This window comes from Ambystoma mexicanum, chromosome 10 (genome assembly GCF_040938575.1).
Source record: "Ambystoma mexicanum isolate Mex_15411 chromosome 10, UKY_AmexF1_1, whole genome shotgun sequence".
Lineage (NCBI taxonomy): Eukaryota > Metazoa > Chordata > Amphibia > Caudata > Ambystomatidae > Ambystoma > Ambystoma mexicanum.
This window is the reverse complement of record NC_090932.1, coordinates 318,093,696-318,113,324: the sequence shown is the minus strand read 5'-3', so window position 1 is coordinate 318,113,324 and position 19,629 is coordinate 318,093,696. Positions and strand designations below refer to the sequence as shown.

The following is a 19,629-nucleotide window of genomic DNA, read 5'->3' as shown; positions in this document are numbered from 1 at the left end:
TGCCAGGGTTATAAGAGATGTCAGTTTTGGTCCTAACCTAGCAGCTCCCAACTCCAGTTAGCTCTCCTCAGCACCCTCAGTGTAATGGATAGTGTTCACCCGGAGGCAAGGAGCAGAGCGTCACCAGCAACACTATCCCAGAGCCTGCACTTACCCTGGCAGGTCTCTGATGTTTTCTTCCCAGTCTGGCGTTTTTCCGTTGCCTCCCTGTGACTCGCAGTGGGATACGCATCGGTCCATGATCTTGAGGAGACACAGGTGCACATGCTTCAGGGTCTCTCAGCACTATGAGCGGTAAACTGCAGCATTTTGCAGCAAGTGGAGTAATTTTGTTACTTTGTGGACCTTTGCTAGGACTGGTTCACATCTATTTCGGAGCTAGAATGATGGAGCTCCACAACTATGCACCAATTTTGTGCCGCTGCTGGCCATGCCCCCATAAGTGTCACATTTAAAAAAGTGTACCACACATATTAAAATACATTTGGCCCACTTATTAATCACCACGAGAAGAAACTGAACTTTGATTAGACTATTAGACGTAATAAAACACTTACCTTTACTAATGTTATCCCAGATGCATTTTTACAACAGTATGAGTACAATGATCCAGCTTTATGCACTTTAGCGTTATGCACTGTCTTGTACAAAAAAGCACCTCATGCATTAGGTTTATTTTTTACTTTTCTGTACAATAAAAGTAATACTAGTCATGTAATATTTTCAGGTTTGCTTTTACACAGGAAATTCAATATTGCTTACTAGCATGGATAACATTCTTGCCAGAAACAAGTTTACCACTTTTTCTACATTCACTATATTCTTACATATTATAATTTTGAAAGATTTTATTCTTGTTAAAGGGTAATATACACTCAAATTAAAATGTGTAGCTTTAATAACAGACCTTGATGGTATGTGTTGAGGCTGCCGAACCATGTACGTTGGCACTGCAGATCTGTTAGGTGGAACAACCTAAAATCAAACAGAACAAGCTGTTACATGTCTACATAAACAGGTATGTTATCTGAACTTACTTTTCTGAACCAGATAGAATTTATAATACATGTGAGATTTCATTATCACAAACAAAAATAAACCACAAGCTCTGTCCTGTACAAAATAAACCATGAGTGAGTATAGATATGGAAAGGGAGAATGAAAAGGGCGGATAGAGAGAAATGCCAATAGAAATGGACAGAGATAAGATGTGAATGGGAGATAAGGCAGACAGAAAACACGAGGAAAGGGCAAAAATGAGCAGGTGTTAAGTGAAAAGGTTATAGACGACAAGGTGAAACAGAAAAGAGAATGAGAGATAGGTGAAGAGAGGAAAAGTTGCTTTAAAATAGAAACAAAGACAGACACAAAAGGGGATAGAGTGCAATGGCTCAACACAAGCATTTTGACCACCTTAGACCAATGTTTTAATTGAGAAGTATTGCAAGATTAGGGGGGTAAGCTATATGTGGCGTTTTTGGATCTGGAAATTGCTTTTGATTCCGTAGACAGGAACATCCTATGGAGGAAGCGGGAAGCACTCAAGGTCGCTAGTGGCCTCTTAAATCTTATACAAGCCTGCTATTTGGATACTCATGCAGCAGTTTACTGCTCCTCCAAGGGAAGTTTTACACAGAATTGTATAACCAGTAAGGGGGTAAAATAAGGATGCTCGTTGGGTGCTCTTTTATTCATTCTTTTTCTTTCGGATTTTAGCCCTGTACTTTAAAAAGTGTCACATGGTTTGCTGCTGTTTGCGGATGATACTGCATTATTGCATCTTATGCCGGGAGGACTGCAAAGGAGCTTGAAATATGCGCATAACTATTTTCGCACAAATGGCCTAAAGCTTAACATGGGGAAAATAAAAGTCTTGGTATTTGGGAAAGGCGAGAATAACTATGGTTGGAATTTAATGGGCCAACACATTGAAGGGGCTCACCTTTAGTCAGATTGGAAGTTAGGCCCCGCATATTAAAGCAGTAGTTGCAAAATTGAAGACGAGGATGACAGGCCTGGTCAGGTTCTATCACAAATATGGGACTCGGATTCTAAGTAAATGTCTTGAAGTATACAGAGTCAAAGTAGGGTCAATGCCCCTATATGGGAGCGAGATTTGGGTGGTTTGTCAAGTGTTATCAGTTGGGGGGTGGCCCAGAATAAACTGCTTAAGAAATTAACCAGTGTTCCCCGGGTGCACCGAATAGTGCTATTAGGTTGGAGCTGGGGGTTTCAAACACAGTCACACTGGCGAACCTTAGAATGGCAACTATTCTTTTAAAGTCGCATGTGTAGGGTCTGAGGAACCCTACTATATAGAATGTATTGGGGGAGATGGTCTGCTCTGATTCCAGGAGGAAATACATATGGTAAATTAAGGGTTGTGCTCTTTTAACTAATGGGGTCACAAGGGAGTGAAAGAACTGACTGCTCAGGATTTTTTTTTAAATAAAAAAAAGGAGTTGTTGAGGAAAGCAATTTGTATTGACAAAGAAATAGATAGGGCCAAGGTGTGTACTCTACCTTCCCTTGTATTGTAAAAGGATACCTGACTGCATTTTCAAGCTGGAAGAGAAATGTGTAATATTATTTACCACGAATGTAAGAAATGCATGTTGATGATCAGACTTTATGTACTCCCACTAAATGCTCGCAACACCTGGAAAAAGGGGGTGGTGGCCACAAAATGTAACTGTGGAATGGGAGCCGATGAAGACCTTGGGGAACTTTCTGCTTATATGGGGGAACTATTATGATCAGCGGAAAAGGTGGCTATGGCCCTACATCCTACAGGTAAAAATTAGAACCTTTAGAAAGACTTTACTTTTTATAATAAACAGTAATAATGGGGATTTTATTTTTAACCTGTTTGTGTACGAGAAGCTTTTATCATTAGGGATGTGTTAATGAAAAACTGTAACTAGTACTTTTATCTGGTTTTTGGTCTTTTAGGAAGTGATGGTTTTTAGAGATGTTTTATAATATTTAATGATGGGTTAAATGGGATGTTGGGAATTGTATTGTGTAATTATTGTCCCTGTTTTAATGTAGAAATCTGAATAAAGATATTTGCCTTAACAATTGGGCTGCTTCTGATGCCTGTTGTTTTTCTGAATATAGTAAGTTACTAGTTTAGAGAGTCAAATAGTGTAAAAGCAGGGACAAAGCCATGGTTCGTCCCCCCCCCCCAAACTCTATGGTTGAACCTTAAATTTTTTTAAAAAAAAGAGTACAACGAGACCAGTAAGGGGAGTGGTAAAAATGGCCACCTGAGTGCTTTGCTCCCTCTATCCCGCTCGTCTTGTGTCTTCCCTCCCCCACACAAGATACATCTGGTCAAAATGAAGCGGAAGGGAGTGACACGATGGAGAAGCTGAGTCTGTGTTTTGGCCGGGGTACACAGATGCCTGTGGTCATGGTCAAAGCTGCTAGAAGCAGTGGCTGGTGAGTCCGCCATAAGGAAGGGGGCGCCTGGCGGTACAGAAGAAGAACTACGCTGACCCTCTGGAGATCTGTCCCGGTGGGCGCAAAGCCGGCTGCACCCATTCAGGAGACACATGGATGAGAAGAGGAAGAGTCTGAGGCTGGCATCATAGTACACCAAGTCCTCAAGGAGAGTGGAGCCGGAGTTAACAAAAGAACTGCAGCAAACTGGATGCAGTAAGACCTCCAGCTCTTGGACAGTTGCACTTGCAGCGATAATGGCAGCGTCAGTTGAGAGGAGTGGTGGCACTGTCAAATGGTGATCAAAACTCTGAATAATTACCTCATTAGTTCCCTTGTATGGCTGAAGGAACACCTGCCGAATTGGATCTGCAAGATCTGCGTTGCGGGATGGTGTGCTCTGGAATTTCTGCAAGAGGAAAAGCACTTATTTGGGTGGTTGACCTTCATTAGTAGCGTTTGGTCCAAAATGTGAATGGGAAAACAATTTGGGTCTTCGTTACCACATGGAGACTTATTTAACTCTAAAGGAGGTGTTGATTGGAGCTAAAGTCCTGTGACCTAAATCATAGTGGGTTTATTGGTGCTCTGTAGATTGCCCCCTTCAAATGATTGAAAGGTTTGAGACAGTGAGCTGGAAAGAAACATTGCATAAATGAGTTACTTGCATCTGTAGAAGGAAGGATGCCCTCCCAGATGGAGGAGATGGTCAAACCTGTCACAAAGAAAGATATTGGGTACATGCTGGGGGAACTCAGGACAATGAGAATGAAAATCCAGACCACAATCTCAGTGCTGAGAGGAAAAATTGAGAAGGTGGGAGTGTGACAGAATGCCACCTGGCGAGGGTATGAGAGCTGTGTTTCTTTTTTATTTTTTAGAAATAAAATCATGTGTGTACTTTTATTTCAGGTAGGGTGGTCTGCTAATCAGACCCCCGATCATAACGCTCTATGCCAAAAGCATTGTACATACATGTGCCTTGCTGTACCAGTCTCTTAACACCTACAGCATCCGTAGTGCAGTGGCACAGGATAGGTTCAAAGGTCACATGTCCATTCCTGACATCTGCTGGGACACAAAGTTCTCACAGGCAGAGGTGGCTGTTTAATCTTCTCCGCCTCTGTTACCAAATATAATGATTGTATTCCTTTGCCAGTCTGGTGACAAGTATGTCTTTCAATGTAAATAATGCATATTTGTGGCTTGGTGGCTAATAAGACACACAGTTATACAACTGCAGCAATTTGATATCACATTAGTGTCAGCTCTGTTATCAGGAAGCAGCTATGGCAAGACAGATGTGTATTAAGGCCTGGTCTGACTGTCTCCACTACAGCCATGTGGAACAATGGCCAGGATGCTATTCCTTTAATTCTCCTGCAGGAAGGGTAACAACTTCCCTCGGGGCACTGGAACTCACCCCAGGAGCTTTCCTGTGAACAATTGCCTCCAAGGCATCAGGTCACATAAAACAACATTCACAGCAGGGTGCTAACCACTGAAGTCATTTTAGGGTAACCAGGCATGGCAAGGGAATGTACTAAGAGTAGCCAGAGAGGGGAGGTAGGCCTGGAGAAGGGACCAACCATCTTGGTTTCTGTTCCTTTTCCTGTCCCCTTAATTTACTGCAGGCAAGGTACTCTGGTTGTGATGTCATAAGGCAAACAGCACTTGGTACAACAAAATAAATTGGACCCTTAAGAGCAGGCTTGCTTTGGGCCAATACCCTGTGACATTTTGCCTTTAAAAGGAGAGGGGCTCCCCCTCATTATTGAATTAATCTCTGGACTCTGACAAGGGCAAGAAGGATTCACTGGACCTCGGTTGGAAGAACTGGCTACTTCAAAGCCTTCTGCTATATAGGGCGAAGACAGAATGTATCCAAGACAGAGATGAACATTGTCCCCTAACCAATCAAGGACTATATCCTGGCTGTACTGGAATCGGGACCCTGTTCACTGGAGGTGAAGGAGTCCCTCTAGGTGCCAGTCAGGCTCTCTGAAGTGGAAGTGCAAAGCAAAATAACTCACCGTGTCCTGGAGCTGTTAGATTTGGACTACCATCAACTGAAGAACTAAGGAAGTGACTGCTGGCTCTCCTTACATCTCTGAACCACCTTAACACCTGTTTGGGCACCTTGAACACCATCCAAGCTGTTGCCAGGGAACCGCTGCAGTCATCCTTCACATCAACGCTCAACGACCTCTGTATCTCTGAGCTCGCTAAACGTTGGAGCTCGGCCGTCTCCGTATCTGAGACCCACCCAGCCTTCTTATGTCCCCAGCTCATGCTGATACTGCTGTAGTCCCCTGATGCTCTGTTGAGCCAGCCAAACCGGCCCACTGCTGACGGCCAATCTCTGTTTGTCCACACAAGAGGGCATGAAGTCTTCCTGCACCACCAACCCAACTCCGAATGCCGTCCCCAGCGTCTTCGACATGCAAGCCATGGCCCTGCTGAACAGTACTGCATCGTTGAATCCTGCACCGCCACTACTCAACTCGGCAACGGGCTTGGGTCGAAAGCACCCAGACTCACCGTTTGATAACAAAAAGCCTGGCTCGCGCTGTCAAGCACCAAGGACAAGAATAAAGGTACTGTAAAGATGCTCTGTTCTCCTGGTCCAATTTCGGGAGCATACTGATTTTGAAAACCCGGAGTGGCAGTCCTGCAGTATCTTCTAGCTGCAGAGTCTGCCTTCACTATCCTTTGTTTTGGAGGCGGAGCACCCTTTCAACCCAGCTACTAAAACCCCAGCAGTCCGCGGAGCGGACGCAGAGTGGCGGCGAGTGTCAGTCCTGCAGTATCTTCTAGCTGCAGAGCCTGCCTTCACTATCCTTTGTTTTGGAGGCGGAGCACCCTTTCAACCCAGCTACTAAAACCCCAGCAGTCTGCGGAGCGGACGCGGAGTGGCGCGAATGGCAGTCCCGCAGTCATGGCGGACGAGGCTGCGAGGACTGCCACCCCCATTAACTCCCCCATGTGTGAAGAGAGGCGATGGATGCGGAGTTCGCGCCCCCTCTCGATCTCAGACGAACCATGTGTAAAAGACTCAAATCAAGTCCACTTACTGTCTGAAAGTGGCAGCCAAATGGAGAAAAGAAGTAAACTCATAAAAAAACTGATAACCACCAAACCTACCCTGACGACTTCCGATGACTCTCAGATTTCCCCATGCTCACCAGAAAAATCAGGCCTCAGACTAAAGAAACAACAAACGACGGCTCCCCCGCATTGGCTTTGGAAGACATCACAAACGAAGACCTCCCCACCGTAGGAAATGCAGATCCCGTGAACACTATCCAAATGGCGCGCTCACCTGTTAATCCGCGTCGCCACGTGGAGAGGATCCGGGATAGCGATCGGGTGGGGCGGTGCAAGGAGCGGTGCAAGGAGCGGCGGAGGCTGGGCGAGGCCTCTGGCCTGGAGCCGGCAGCAGAAGCGGTGACAGGGGGTCAGACCTGGATCACGAGGACGGATTAGCAGGGGCGGAGCCAGAAGAGGCCGTACCCTGCAGCCATGTAGCTGTTAAAGCTATGATTCACCGCAACGCGGAGGCCGACCAACTGAGCGCCGCCCCAAAGAGACAAGTTTCTCGGGGTGCTTCCCCCGAGCGTTCAGTACTGGATCGCGCTTCAGACCCCTATGACCAAGTTGGTCCAGAGACTGTTCCAGTGGTATTGGACGAGCCAAGCATTACAAATGCAACGGCCCAGTCCAACATAAGAAAACGACCACGATTTTCACCTACAGTTCAAAATGCAGGAAAACACACATGACCTGAACAGAAAAAAAAAGAAAGTAAAAAGAGAGGGCTACACCTACACAATGGCGTTGTCACTCAGAAAAAAGGCAATGGAACAACTTCTTATTCTAATAGATCAGGAAAGGCAATCCAGCAAGCCGTTTCACAAAACCTGCTCACAAGTTTCTTTAATTTCAGAAACACCACCCGGCCAATACAAACAGCTGAGCTAACTGCCATGGAAATCCTGGAAGCTCTTCAAGATTGCCAGCCCATTCAGAAACTCAGGAAGCTAGATCATAGGACGACCTCCTCACAAACGTTGATGGCATTATCCCCCACCAACTCATGCCAGGGTCAAAGTGCGGGCACGCCTAAAAACCCAAAGCATTTAGAAGTATTACCAAGTCCGGATCCACAGCTAGTGAGGGCTGAAGACCAGGTGCCACAAAAAGAACTATCTGAACCAGTAAGGGCACCGGAGAAGATCAACCTTAATGCAACTGAGGCTCAGGAACCAGGAGAACATCCAAAAAATCTACACGAAAACGCCTCAGAGCTCTCACCTCCAGCCTATGAAGAGCAAGTGAGCACTCCTCTAAGCATACCAAGTACACCAAAAAACCTTCCTGAAGAGGATTTATTAAAACAATCGGTTGGGTCAGACCCAAAGTTAGTCGATGATCAAGTTCAAGGAAAACTTCAAATAAACCCAAACAGAGACACCTCAAACCTCTTATCTTCAGCTGCTGAAGATCAAGTGACTGTCCCACCAAGTCCATCAAACGAACCCTGGGAAGAGGACACCCACTCTATTCCTCAATCCCTGTTGCGGGACACAATGAGTCCGGAACAACACGATAAGGCCGAAGCCTTACCCATGGTGGGAAACCCTAAACCCTCTACAGCAAACTATGAAATTTCTCCTGAAAGAGAAATCCACAAAGACACAAGAAATGGTTTTGAAAGCTCGAAGATCTTTCCAGTTCTACTTCTCCCACGTGGGTCACACAGAAGATTCTCTCTAGACCAGCCGCCTATAAGACACCATCAGAAATGTCCAACTGCACAACAATCTACTCCTTCTTCACCAAGAACTTCAAGGAGTCAAGGTAAATCGCCTATACAAGCCTCCCCAGTGAAAAAAACAGACATTTTTTCAATTATGAAACTATAAAGTTCTACACGCGTCCATTACTGCGCCACCAAAAAAATATTGTTCAAAAGCAGTTATGTTTGTTCATTTTCAGCCTTTTTTATTTTTAGTTGCAGCCCATATTGATGAGACGTGTTTCGGCACTCTAACTTTGCCTTTCTCAAATCTGGGCAATTATTCTTATACAAATTACTATCCAAACTATCTTTTGTTGTTCATGGTTTCTCTAAATGACGTGGGTGATACAAATGGAGAGAGTCCCGTCAGACTCGTGGACGAGGTACGTCCTGAAAAGTCACAATTCTGGCATCAAGCGTCGTGTATTTACCACGCCTAGTAAATACACGACGCTTGATGCCAGAATTGTGACTTACCTCGTCCACGAGTCTGACGGGACTCTCTCCATTTGTATCACCCACGTCATTTAGAGAAACCATGAACAACAAAAGATCGTTTGGATAGTAATTTGTATAAGAATAATTGCCCAGATTTGAGAAAGGCAAAGTTAGAGTGCCGAAACACGTGTCATCAATATGGGCTGCAACTAAAAATAAACAAGGCTGAAAATGAACAAACATAACTGCTTTTGAACAATATTTTTTTGGTGGCGCAGTAATGGATGCGTGTAGAACTTTATAGTTTCATTTTTGACAAGCGAAGTGGGGGAACTCTGTGTCTTCGCTTTCTACACACATCATTGCGACACGATTGAGTTATTACTTTTATATTAAGTCGCGGAGGTTTAAGAGTGCAGCTAGAAAAGTTCCCCAAATTTGCAAAATTTTTTCAATTATGTCGGTTGTTTCAATAGGCCTTACACCATTCACAAAACTTTACAAATCCCTTAACGACAACTTAAAAGACCACACGTCAATTCAGGCAATGATGTATTCCAAACTGATATACCTAGAGGGCTACGAATGGCCCACGAAGAGCGCCTGAAACTGGCTAAAGAACAAAAGCACTACATTGCCTCAACCCAGTACCAAAACAGAGACACAAACCCACTAACTACTGACCAGAGGCAAAACAAATCTACAAAAGAGGTGGGGGAACAAACCTCACCAATTATAGACCTGACTGGACAAACTGTATCAAGAAATGCTCAAACTCAAACCGATGTAATACAAACGAACATGGGTATAGTAAATCAGGACAAAAGATGGAAAAAGGAAATGTTGTTGGTTGCGGAGGACCCCAATCTCCTTGCCTCGGGAAACGCTGCCTCGACCCAAGGGGCGGACCAACCTTTCCTGCTCTTTCAGAAAAAAACAAAGCTGAAAAGGACAAAAACAAAAGAAATGAAAAACAAGAGCCTTAGTCCATGAAACTATTGGCTGTTTCGACACACCCTAAAACAATCGCAAGTAAAGAAAGACCGGTCACTCCAAGGAGCGACACTACCTTGGGCTCCTCTCAGATTGTCGCAAACAACCAACGGACAGTTCCACAATCTCCTAAAACAGCTGAAGAGTTAATGGCTCAGGAGTCTTTGATGAACCTCAGCCAACATCTAGAGGAGAGTCCACAGCATGACCTGACCAAGGAGAAATCGGCAACCCTAGAGAGAAAAGTAACTTTCGTGAGCCCTTCTCAAAGTACACTTGACAACATAGAGGACGCTAGTCCAAATCAAAATTCACCCTTCCTTACGTTAGAAGAACGCCGAAACAAAATAACTCAGCACTTTCATGAAACAGAAAAGAAACCCAGCGACTCTTCGAATACAATTTCAAGTAAAAGCTGACGATCTTTAACGCCTCCCTCTCGAACGGCGAAAAACTCTAGATCAAAAGGCACTTCAGACAGTAAAAAATCTCGACTCTATCCCACTTCAAAGGAAGGCCAAAAGCAAGAAAAAGACATCTTCAAGTCAACAACGGACACAGACCTGCGAACATCAGCAAGAAGAGAACATCACTATCGATCCCAAACAGAAAAAAAATACCGCAAAACTTCAAACTCCACACAACAACGGCGGTGGATTCTCAAACTAGAACAAATACAAGGGAACTACGACAATGTGATCTTAAACCGAAGCTCTGTCTTAATACTCTTCAACCACGTACCAAAACTGAGGAAAATAAAAACGGAAGACCTAAAGATCGTTGACCCGTCCCACACAAAAGGGAAGGCTCAAACATATCTACATATTGCTTCGGCTTCGATTAAAGACCTACTAAGAAAAGAAACAAAAGAACTACTGAGACTAGGTTACGATCTCACTGATTTTAATAACAGAAATGAATGAGCATGCAGCAGAACTGACACTTCAAAGGGACACGAAAGATCTCAACCAACCCAGCATCAAACAAAGTAAGAAACTACAAGAAAGACCATAGAGACACAGAGAGTTCCACGTCTAAGCGGAACCAATGCCCGAAAGATCCCACTTTAATGCCCGACAAACTGACCAACGATCATGAAAGTTTAATCTCCAAGGAAAAACCCAATCTCAATTTGAAGCATGACAAAAAAGGGCAAAGGATCGACAACAGCAAACGGACAACTACTGCAAGTAGCCCCACCTCTCAAGTCCTGCAAAAAACGACCAATCAATTGTTCCAACCTGCGACATCAAAGCGGGCCCCAAACGAGTCTAAGTCAACTGCTTTGGGCCTATGGGCTTGGCTTCCTAAAACTCTTGCCTCAAGAAACTCCAAATAGCAATCCAAGCCCCAGGACCACAGCCACGAAGGTCAGCAGCCCACTGATGACACCAGACATACCATAAGCCTCTGCTCATGGAATACGAGGGGCTTTCAGCACCTGACCTCTCCAGGAGAAATCCACTTAGGCGATTACGATATAATCTCCTTACAAGAAACGTGGCTTACAAAACCACTGACATTAGACGGCTACAAACTCTCCCTGGCCCCGGCCCTCAAAAGTATTAAAGGACGTCCCTCTTCTGGCCTCCTGATGGCATCTCGTATTGGACACGGTCTGAACCTGGACAAAGTCATAAGTGCAAACCACTTCCTCTTGGCAGTTTTGCTAAATTGGTACCACAAAAGCGAATCTGACAAGAAAGAACACTGTACGCCCCTAGCAATCCTAAATATCTATTTAGATTCTAAATATCTATAGAAGCGGAAATCTTTCTTAGAGAAATTGAAACAACAATTGACGAAATCCTAACAGTCCATTTAGTGTCATACATACTAATCTGTGGAGACCTAAACGCTGTATGTACAGAACAAAATCCTAAAATACCTTCGACCCCGGCAGAACTCAGAGGGACTCAGTGGCAAGTATTAATGAAATCCAGAAAATTCCAAAGTCTAGATGCGGTCTTCCCTGACCAGTACCGGCCAGCGACCTGGTCTAATGGCGTGCTACAATCCTCAATCGATCATATATTCACCTCACAACTGTTTCTGGATCTAATCTCGTCCTTCGAGGTAAAGCAAACCAAAGCCAGCGACCACAACCCTCTATTTACATCGAAAGACATTGAAGACCTGTCTAATAAGTACAAGAAGTCTAAATCCAGTGACCAGAAGTACGTGACCGACTATGACCCCTTGTTAACACCGTACAAGAAGTCCTGTCTAAAAACAAATTCGTTCACTAAATCCGCAAAATTATCGTACGACTCTCTCCTAGTCGAAAAGCTATGAGACTATCGGAAGGCCATCAGACAGGCAGCAAAGTGGAACACGGACCAAGCAAAAATTATTAAGCTAAAAGCAAAACTGGTCTATCGGACTTGGCTAAGATCGCACCAAAGAAAATGACATCAACAAGACTCTGAAGCCATACTGAGAGCCATTTGCACCAAAAATTCAAGAGAATTCTGGTCATTGCTAAATTCTAAGACAGCTGTCAGGAGCAAAAACATCGAAAACGTGATTGGTGAAGTAACCTGGGAAAAGCACATAAAGGAAACCTTCAAACTACCTTTGGACCAAAAAACTTCGCTTTCAGAAAGCCGCGAGAATCCTTGGACAACCTTAAATGACAAAGAAGAAATCTATGACGCAATAACCAAACTGAAAAACTCAAGAGCACCGGGACCCGAAGGCATTACAAACATCGACCTTAAGGCCCATCCTGAAGCATGGTCCACTTTCATCAGCGAAGTTTTCTCAAGATGCTCAGACTCCAAATCAATTCCGGCTTCGTGGACTACTGCCACGATTATTCCAATTTACAAGAAAGGCGCCATCAATGACCCTTCAAACTACCGGCCCATCACGCTGCTGGATCCTATAGGAAAACTATTTGGCTCCCTCCTACAGAAAAGTTTCCAAAAATGGGCTTGTGACGCGGCGTGCAACGATCCCTTCTAGTCAGGATTTAAGAAGAACTTGGGAACCGTTGCAAACATACTCATAATAAGTGTCCTGAAAAGTAAAGTGCTAGAAGGAGGCCCTAAACTCCACTTGGCATTCGTCAATTTCTCTCAAGCGTTTGATAGGGTTGACAGGTCCCTCCTATGGAGCAAACTGGAAAGCTGGTCTTGTCCTAAAGAGATTTTAAATCCCATCAAATCTCTACATACCAATACGTCTGTGCGAGTCAGATTAAATTGCCAAGGATCTCTCTCAAAATCCATAACGATCCAAAGGGGAGTTAAGCAAGGGTGCCGATTGCCCCCACTCTTTTTATGGCCTATCTTGGTGACTTTAAAGAAACAGAAACCTCCGTTAGATCTTTTCCACCGCAACTGGGCAAACATAAAATCAGCCGGTTACTCTATGCGGACGACCTTATACTAATTGATCAGACGCAAATCGTATTACAGCGCCAACTTGAAAATCTTTCTGGCTATGCAACATCAAACAACTTGGAAGTAAATAAAGGAAAAACAGAAATTGTTACCCTAGAAAAATCAACAAAGAAAACTGAAAAATCAAAATGGTTCTTCCAATCGGCCGAGATCGAAAAAGTGAAAAGTTTTAAATACTTGGGAATCATAGTAGACAACACCAAAAAAGAAACAGCTATGCAAGAACATCTAAGAATAAAAATCAGGAAGCTGGCGGCACAAGCGAAAGTGATTGACCAAAAACTCGGGCGCTTTTCAATGATACCAGTAATTGACTACTACAAAATGAAAGTTGTCCCTGCTATAACCTATGGTACAGAGGCAATTATCCTGTTGCCGAGAGACATCTGGCCAAAACTTGAAGCCTATTATTGGAGAACAGTTCTCTCCCTTCCGGCCTCGACACCCGTCGCATCAATACGAAAAGAAATGAGCCTCCTTTCTTTACAAGGGACCATAAACTGTAACACCCTGAGGTTATACAGAAAAATTCTGCTCCCCGAGAGCCTTCTGCCCTACAAAGTGATAAAAGCAGAACCAGCAGTTGACTCAAACAAATCCCTACAACCCTGGAAGACACACATCTCCACGCTGTTGAGTTCAATTGAGAGCACAAAAGACGATTTAATCCAAAATCCGGCAAAAATAATGAAAAAGATCAAAGAACTAGACTGGATCACGACTCTGGCAAAAGCAATGGAAAACAAGTTAACGCGACATATGGCCCCTAACATAAAGAAACTAAACGAGCTTCAGGGATTTATAAAACAATTCCCAAACAGACAAGCCAGAAACTGTCTTTTAAGGGCGAGACTTAACTTGCTACCAACAAACGAAATTAAAGCCATCAGAGGACTTTCAAACACAGCTCATTGCAGACTATGCCAGAACAAAAAGGAAACTGAGACAATTCGCCATCTGGTTATAGGCTGCCCAGAAACAAAACAAATCAGGACAGCCTACATGCAGCATTTCTCGTTGGATCCCTCGATCGACAGTGAATCTTGCTGGTGGTCAAGAATGATCAGTGGGGATAAACCAACTTGGCTAATGGCCACTTCCAAAATAGTGCAACAAATCATGTCCAAACTAGACACCCTAAATAACCTGGAAGGGATTGTAGAAAGTTAAGTCAACTCGCTACAACTACAATCACCCGAGTCTTCAGATCACCTGCAACCCCAGATGATCCACTCTTTTCTCAACTACCAGTTTGAAAAGGCCTATTCTGGCTGAAAAAGCAAGTTAACCTCGCTTTATTTTACTCTAGAACTCACGTGCGAACTACTGAAAGCTGTTCAATAAACTGACATTGAAAATTCTTTGGGAAAATTAATTTTGTAAAAATCAATTCACATTTTGATTCACACAAATAAACAAAAAAATATCTTCTCTACCTTTTTGTCCCGAGACCTAACCTTGAACATTGACATTGTTACCAATTGATTGACTGAATACCTCTGCTGATCTACTCACAGTGCACCTCTACAAACATCTGCATTCTCTGTGATTTCTTTTTAGGGGTAGGCTTTTCTAGCTAGTAGTTTGCATTTGAATTATTCACTTACAAGCCAATCTTTTTATAGACCCTTTTTAGGACATTCTTTTCTTTTGGATTATTTGTACTATTGCTGTTTCGGTTGCTAATGCTATCAGATGAAACTCCTCCTGAAGATATAGTCTACTTTCAGCATGCACTACCATACAAAGCAACTTAGGTATTCCTTTTGGGCTGTGCCTATTTCAGTTTTATTATTGGGATCACTACTGGTTTAGTAGTAGTGTGGTGCTAAATAGACTATATTTAGCCACTGCTCATACCTCTACTCCTGTGGAGCAGTAGTCATTTCGTCACAGGGATAAAGTTGAAGCGATAAAGAAGGAACAAGTTACTTACCTGTAACTCCTGTTCTCCAGCATTGGTATCTTTCATAGATTCAAATGCTCATAAATATTCCCTGTTGTCAGGCTGGGGATCCTCAGTAATATTAAAGCAGTTTAGCTTTAAAGCTTAAAACGGCTTCTCACTTATATAGCCTATTTCTGTCACTTTGGGTCATACTGCCACAGCCAATGACATTAGTCCTCCTTAGCTCTACCTCTGGTGGCCATCTTCAGTTTTGGAAGCACACATAATGTGGCAGTAGGAACCAAGAGCCAGAGAGGGGTAGGAGGGAGAGTTGCATGTGAATCCATGAACGATACGAATGCTGGAGAACAGGAGTTACAGGTAAGTAATTTGTTCCTTCTGCAGCATTGGATCTTTCATGGATTCACATGCTCATAAATATGAATACACGGCAGTATATATACACAACCAATGTGAGGCGGTACAGCTCTACAGAAGCATTGGAAACTCACCTCGAACCAATAGTTTGCAAAGCACTGTCTGGCTGGCACAGGACTCCTCCCTGGAATTCCTCCCAATGCAGTAAAATCTTGTCAAGATGTGGGTAGACCTTCACATAGCTTCTAGCAGGGTAACACTAGATTGGACGCTGCAGTAGAAGCCACGGCAATGGTGGAATGTGCCCTTGGTCTACCTGGCAGGGGCCTGTTTGCAAGTAGATGACAATGCAAGATGCAGCCAGATAGTCACCTGGAAATGGAGGCCTTCGGCAGGGCCTTCGCTCTTTCAACAAGTTCAAATGTCACAAAAGGTTGAGAAGTTCTGCAAAAGTATGTGTGATATAAAAATTAAAAGCACAGGCAATGTGCAGCGAGTGCAATGCCCTCTCCGCAGATGGGAGGTGGGAGAGCCAAAGAATATGGGCAGAATCAGTGGCTCATTTTGCTAAAAAAGTTGATGGAACTTTCGGCATGAAGGAGGGATGAGTGCGCAGCACCACCCTGGAAAGGTGAAAAGTCAAGTATGGAGTCTTGCAGGAGAGGGCCTGTAGTTTACAGAAGGGAATGCCTGGAACAGACCCACAAGGAACTCCTTAAACAGCCTGTGAGACCACAGGGAAGGCTTACCAGCTGTGCAAGTATAGCGAGGGATAGCCGCAAGATGGACTTTAATGGATGCGTGTGCCAGCCATGCTTTCACCAATGACAGAAGATATCGCAGGCGTTGATCAGCTTTGATGCGAAGAGGGTCGAGCCATTGCGAATGACACCATATAGTAAAGCGTTTCCACTTGTGCTTGTAGCAGGATAGAGTAGATGGAGCTCTAGCCTTTGCCAGAATCTTTCTGCATTCTAAAGGTAATGCAAAATGTCAAAACTCTAGGGCTGCAGGAGCCAAGCCGTCAACTTCAGGGAGGCCGGGTTGTGATGCAGAACAGAGCCTTCGTCTCTGCAGAGCAGGTCTGGTAGAGGAGGTAGTTTGACACAAGGGGCCACCGACAGATGAAGGAGGTCAGAGGTACCAAATTAGATGTGGCCATGCCAGAACAATGAGGATCATCTTGCAATGACTCCGTTTGAGTGTATTTAGCACTCGTTGTATAAGCGGAATTGGAGGGAATGCATAGAGTAACAGGCAGGCCCTCCCAGGGGATTGAGAAGGCATCCCCCAGATTGCTCGCTTGAGGATATCGGCTGGCAAACTGGGGGCACTTGGAGTTGGCCGCAGTGGCAAACAAGTTGATCTGTGGGTGACCCCACATTGAGATGAGAAGAAGTACTTGGCTCTGATTAAGCTCCCATTCGTGACAGGATCAGAACTCCCTGCTGAGGGAATCCGCAATGGTATTGTGGATCCCTGCCAGATGTTCTGCGATATTGCCCGGTTTCACAGCACTTGCGCTTCCTTGGATAGTATGGGAGAGCGGGTTGCGCCCTGCTTCCTGATATAGTTGGAGTTTGAAGGACTTGAGGGCTGAGAATACCGCTCGGAGCTCCAAGACATTTATCTGTAGTGCCTTTTCTTCCGGCTGCCACAGGTCTTTGGCGTCGTATTGGTCTGAGTGGGCTCCGCAACCCTCCAGGGAGGCATCGGTTGTTACTGTGGCCTGGTGTGTTGGGTGGCCAAATGGAGCGCCCTGCACGATGATTCCACCAATGGAGAGTTTGGCGGATCGCTGATGTGAGGGTGATCTTGTTGTTCCAGGAGCCCGACAACTGCTGCCACCTGGCATCCAGAAACTCCTGGAGAGGACTCACATGCAGTCTGCAGTGAGGAACCATGGGGATGCAGGAAGGCAACATCCCTAACAGAGATCTGATGGAGCAGACTGTTGTCACCTGTAGCGTGGACAGTTGCTGAATCTTGTGGAGTATGGTGCTGATGGCCTCCTTCGAGGGCATAGCCAGACATAACAGTGTGTTGATTCGTGAACCCAGGAACAGAGCATTCTAAGACGGCGATATGCATGACTTTGGAAAGTTGATGGAGAATCACAGATAAGTTAGGCATTGAATGGCGTCTTCGGTGTGCTGCAGGGTTAGCAGCCGCGACGGGGCGAGTATTAGACAGTCGTCCAAGTAGGGGTAGACTTAAATGCCTGCACGGCAGAGATGGGCAGCCACTGGAGCTAGACATTTTGTGAAGACTCTTGGCACTTATTTTAGGCCTAAAGGTAAAGCCTTGAACTTGTAATGCTTGCCTTGCACCACGAAGCAAAGGAAGCGTCTGTGCTTGCGATATATGGAGATGTGGAAGTAGGCATCCTCCAAGTCCAGATAGGAGAGGAAGTCTCCCTGTTCTAGTTGGCCGAAAACATGTTGAAGTGTGACCATGCAGAATCTTTTTAATTTGAGGAACTTGTTGAGCTGCCTGAGGTCAAGGCTTGAATTTCAGATATGATGAGCAGGAGCTAAAACCTGCTCTTGTGTGTCAGGCATCACCCAGTAGGCAGTCGCTACCGCTGGGGAACCAGGAACGAGTACTTTACTCACTGCAAATCTAACTTTAACATGAAATGCACACTAACTTTTTTGCCGATAATGTATGATCCATTCTATCTAAATGTGTCTGCGATGTGTCCTAATTCTTCTTTATCTACATTCTAAGACATGTAAGGTTGATGTCACATATGCATGTTCGTAATGCACCAGTTGTGCTGGAGAGCCAAAAGTACCTCCGGGTAACTGTTGGTTTTAAGCTAACCAGGCTCTCCTAGGGAAGAAGCAGGAGCTAAATAGCTCCAAGCAATTTCAAACCCTGGAGGTCGAGGATGGGTTTCCACCCATGGGACCTCTTTCTCACCAGGAATTATCTGGAGTACACTCTGGAGCCCCGTAGGTGCGATGGTAGGGCTTCTATAACCTCCTTTTTTTTATAGGGATTGAACTTCCTGTAAGAGGAGGGACAGATGTTGTTTCTTTTTCTTTTTTGGTGGAATGGAGGGGAATTTGCCCAATAATTCAAGGGTGTGACCCTGTTGAAAGATGTTGAGCACCCATTTGTCAGTGGATACATTGTGCCACTGACTGACAAACTACAACAACTAGCCTCTCACTGGGGTACTGAAGTGGGGGCACGAGTCCTGGTACTGGTCAGACCTGTTTTGGGGTTTGCGTCCTTGTGGAAGCTCCGCGTCATCGCTGAGTGCCCCTGTACGGCTGCAACCTTCCCCTGCACGCCTCCTGCGAGCTAGGGCGAGACAGCTGGCGATAGGATGGCCGTAGTCTCTGAAGGTTCTGAATAAGTGGCCCTTACCGGAATGAAAGGACTTCCTTCACTGTTGCAGGGTGCCTAAGGAGTGTGCGGCATCTGTGTGAGTCTGGATGGCTTGGAGTGTCTCATCTACCTTTTTGGAAAAGAGGCCAACTTCATCAGAGAGCATGTCTATGACCTTGGACTGCACCCCCAGATGGAAATTGATGGCCTTCAACCATCCCTGCCATCTCAGTACTGCTCTGTTACACATCTGGCGGAAGCCCGATGTGTACAGAGCAACAGTAATGGTGTAATCCGAAGCAGCGTCCCCTTCGTTTAACAGCGCCACAACCTCATCCCCCTTGTCATCCGGGAAAAATTCTAAGATGGGATCCATCTTGTACCACAACTATCTGTCATACCGGCAGAGGATCGCCAACGAATTGGCCGCATTAATGGTAGTGGCAGCAGTGGTAATAACCCGCTTGCCAAATGCGTCCAATTGCTTACTGTGAATCCTTTCCCTGAGGCAACTGCTATCTGATCCTGACACTGGGGTGGCTATATGAGGGAGGACCACCTGGGGGGAGGCGACCCTCAGCAAAAAAAGGGAGGACAGCAGTGGGAAAAGTCATATAACCCCCATTCCCTCTTGGGCATGTTCCCTCCATACCTCAAGCCTTAATGGCCTATTGCACACTCATCCTCATCCATGTACTGCCTCCAGTATTAATATTCCCCAGCATGATAACTAGTGTAATAAATGAATTACTGAGATGAGGAAGAGGCCAGGAGCAGTAATGATTAGGCCTGAAAGAATCCCATACCAGCTTCCTCAACAACACATAAAGAATCATCCATCAACTACTGAGATGAGGAAGAGACAAAGAACAGTGAAGATCACTAAGGCTGAGAAACCGACAATGCGGTATAGTCTTTGAAGATTAAAACATGCACAGCTA

At 44.9% G+C, this 19,629-nt stretch overlaps 1 protein-coding gene across 2 annotated transcripts in view; it reads right to left on the bottom strand.

The window, feature by feature from the left end:
• Nucleotides 1-19,629, bottom strand: part of ADAM9 (ADAM metallopeptidase domain 9) — a 1,404,333-nt gene that overhangs the window by 92,790 nt on the left and 1,291,914 nt on the right. Inside the window, exons 21-22 of one of the 2 annotated variants that reach the window (XM_069617919.1) lie at nucleotides 3,767-3,853; nucleotides 908-975 (exon numbers count right to left, since the gene is read on the bottom strand). In XM_069617919.1, coding sequence (XP_069474020.1) covers nucleotides 908-975; nucleotides 3,767-3,853 — 155 coding nt within the window. The remainder of the gene's footprint in view (nucleotides 1-907; nucleotides 976-3,766; nucleotides 3,854-19,629) is intronic. The other variant, XM_069617920.1, reaches the window with a different exon arrangement.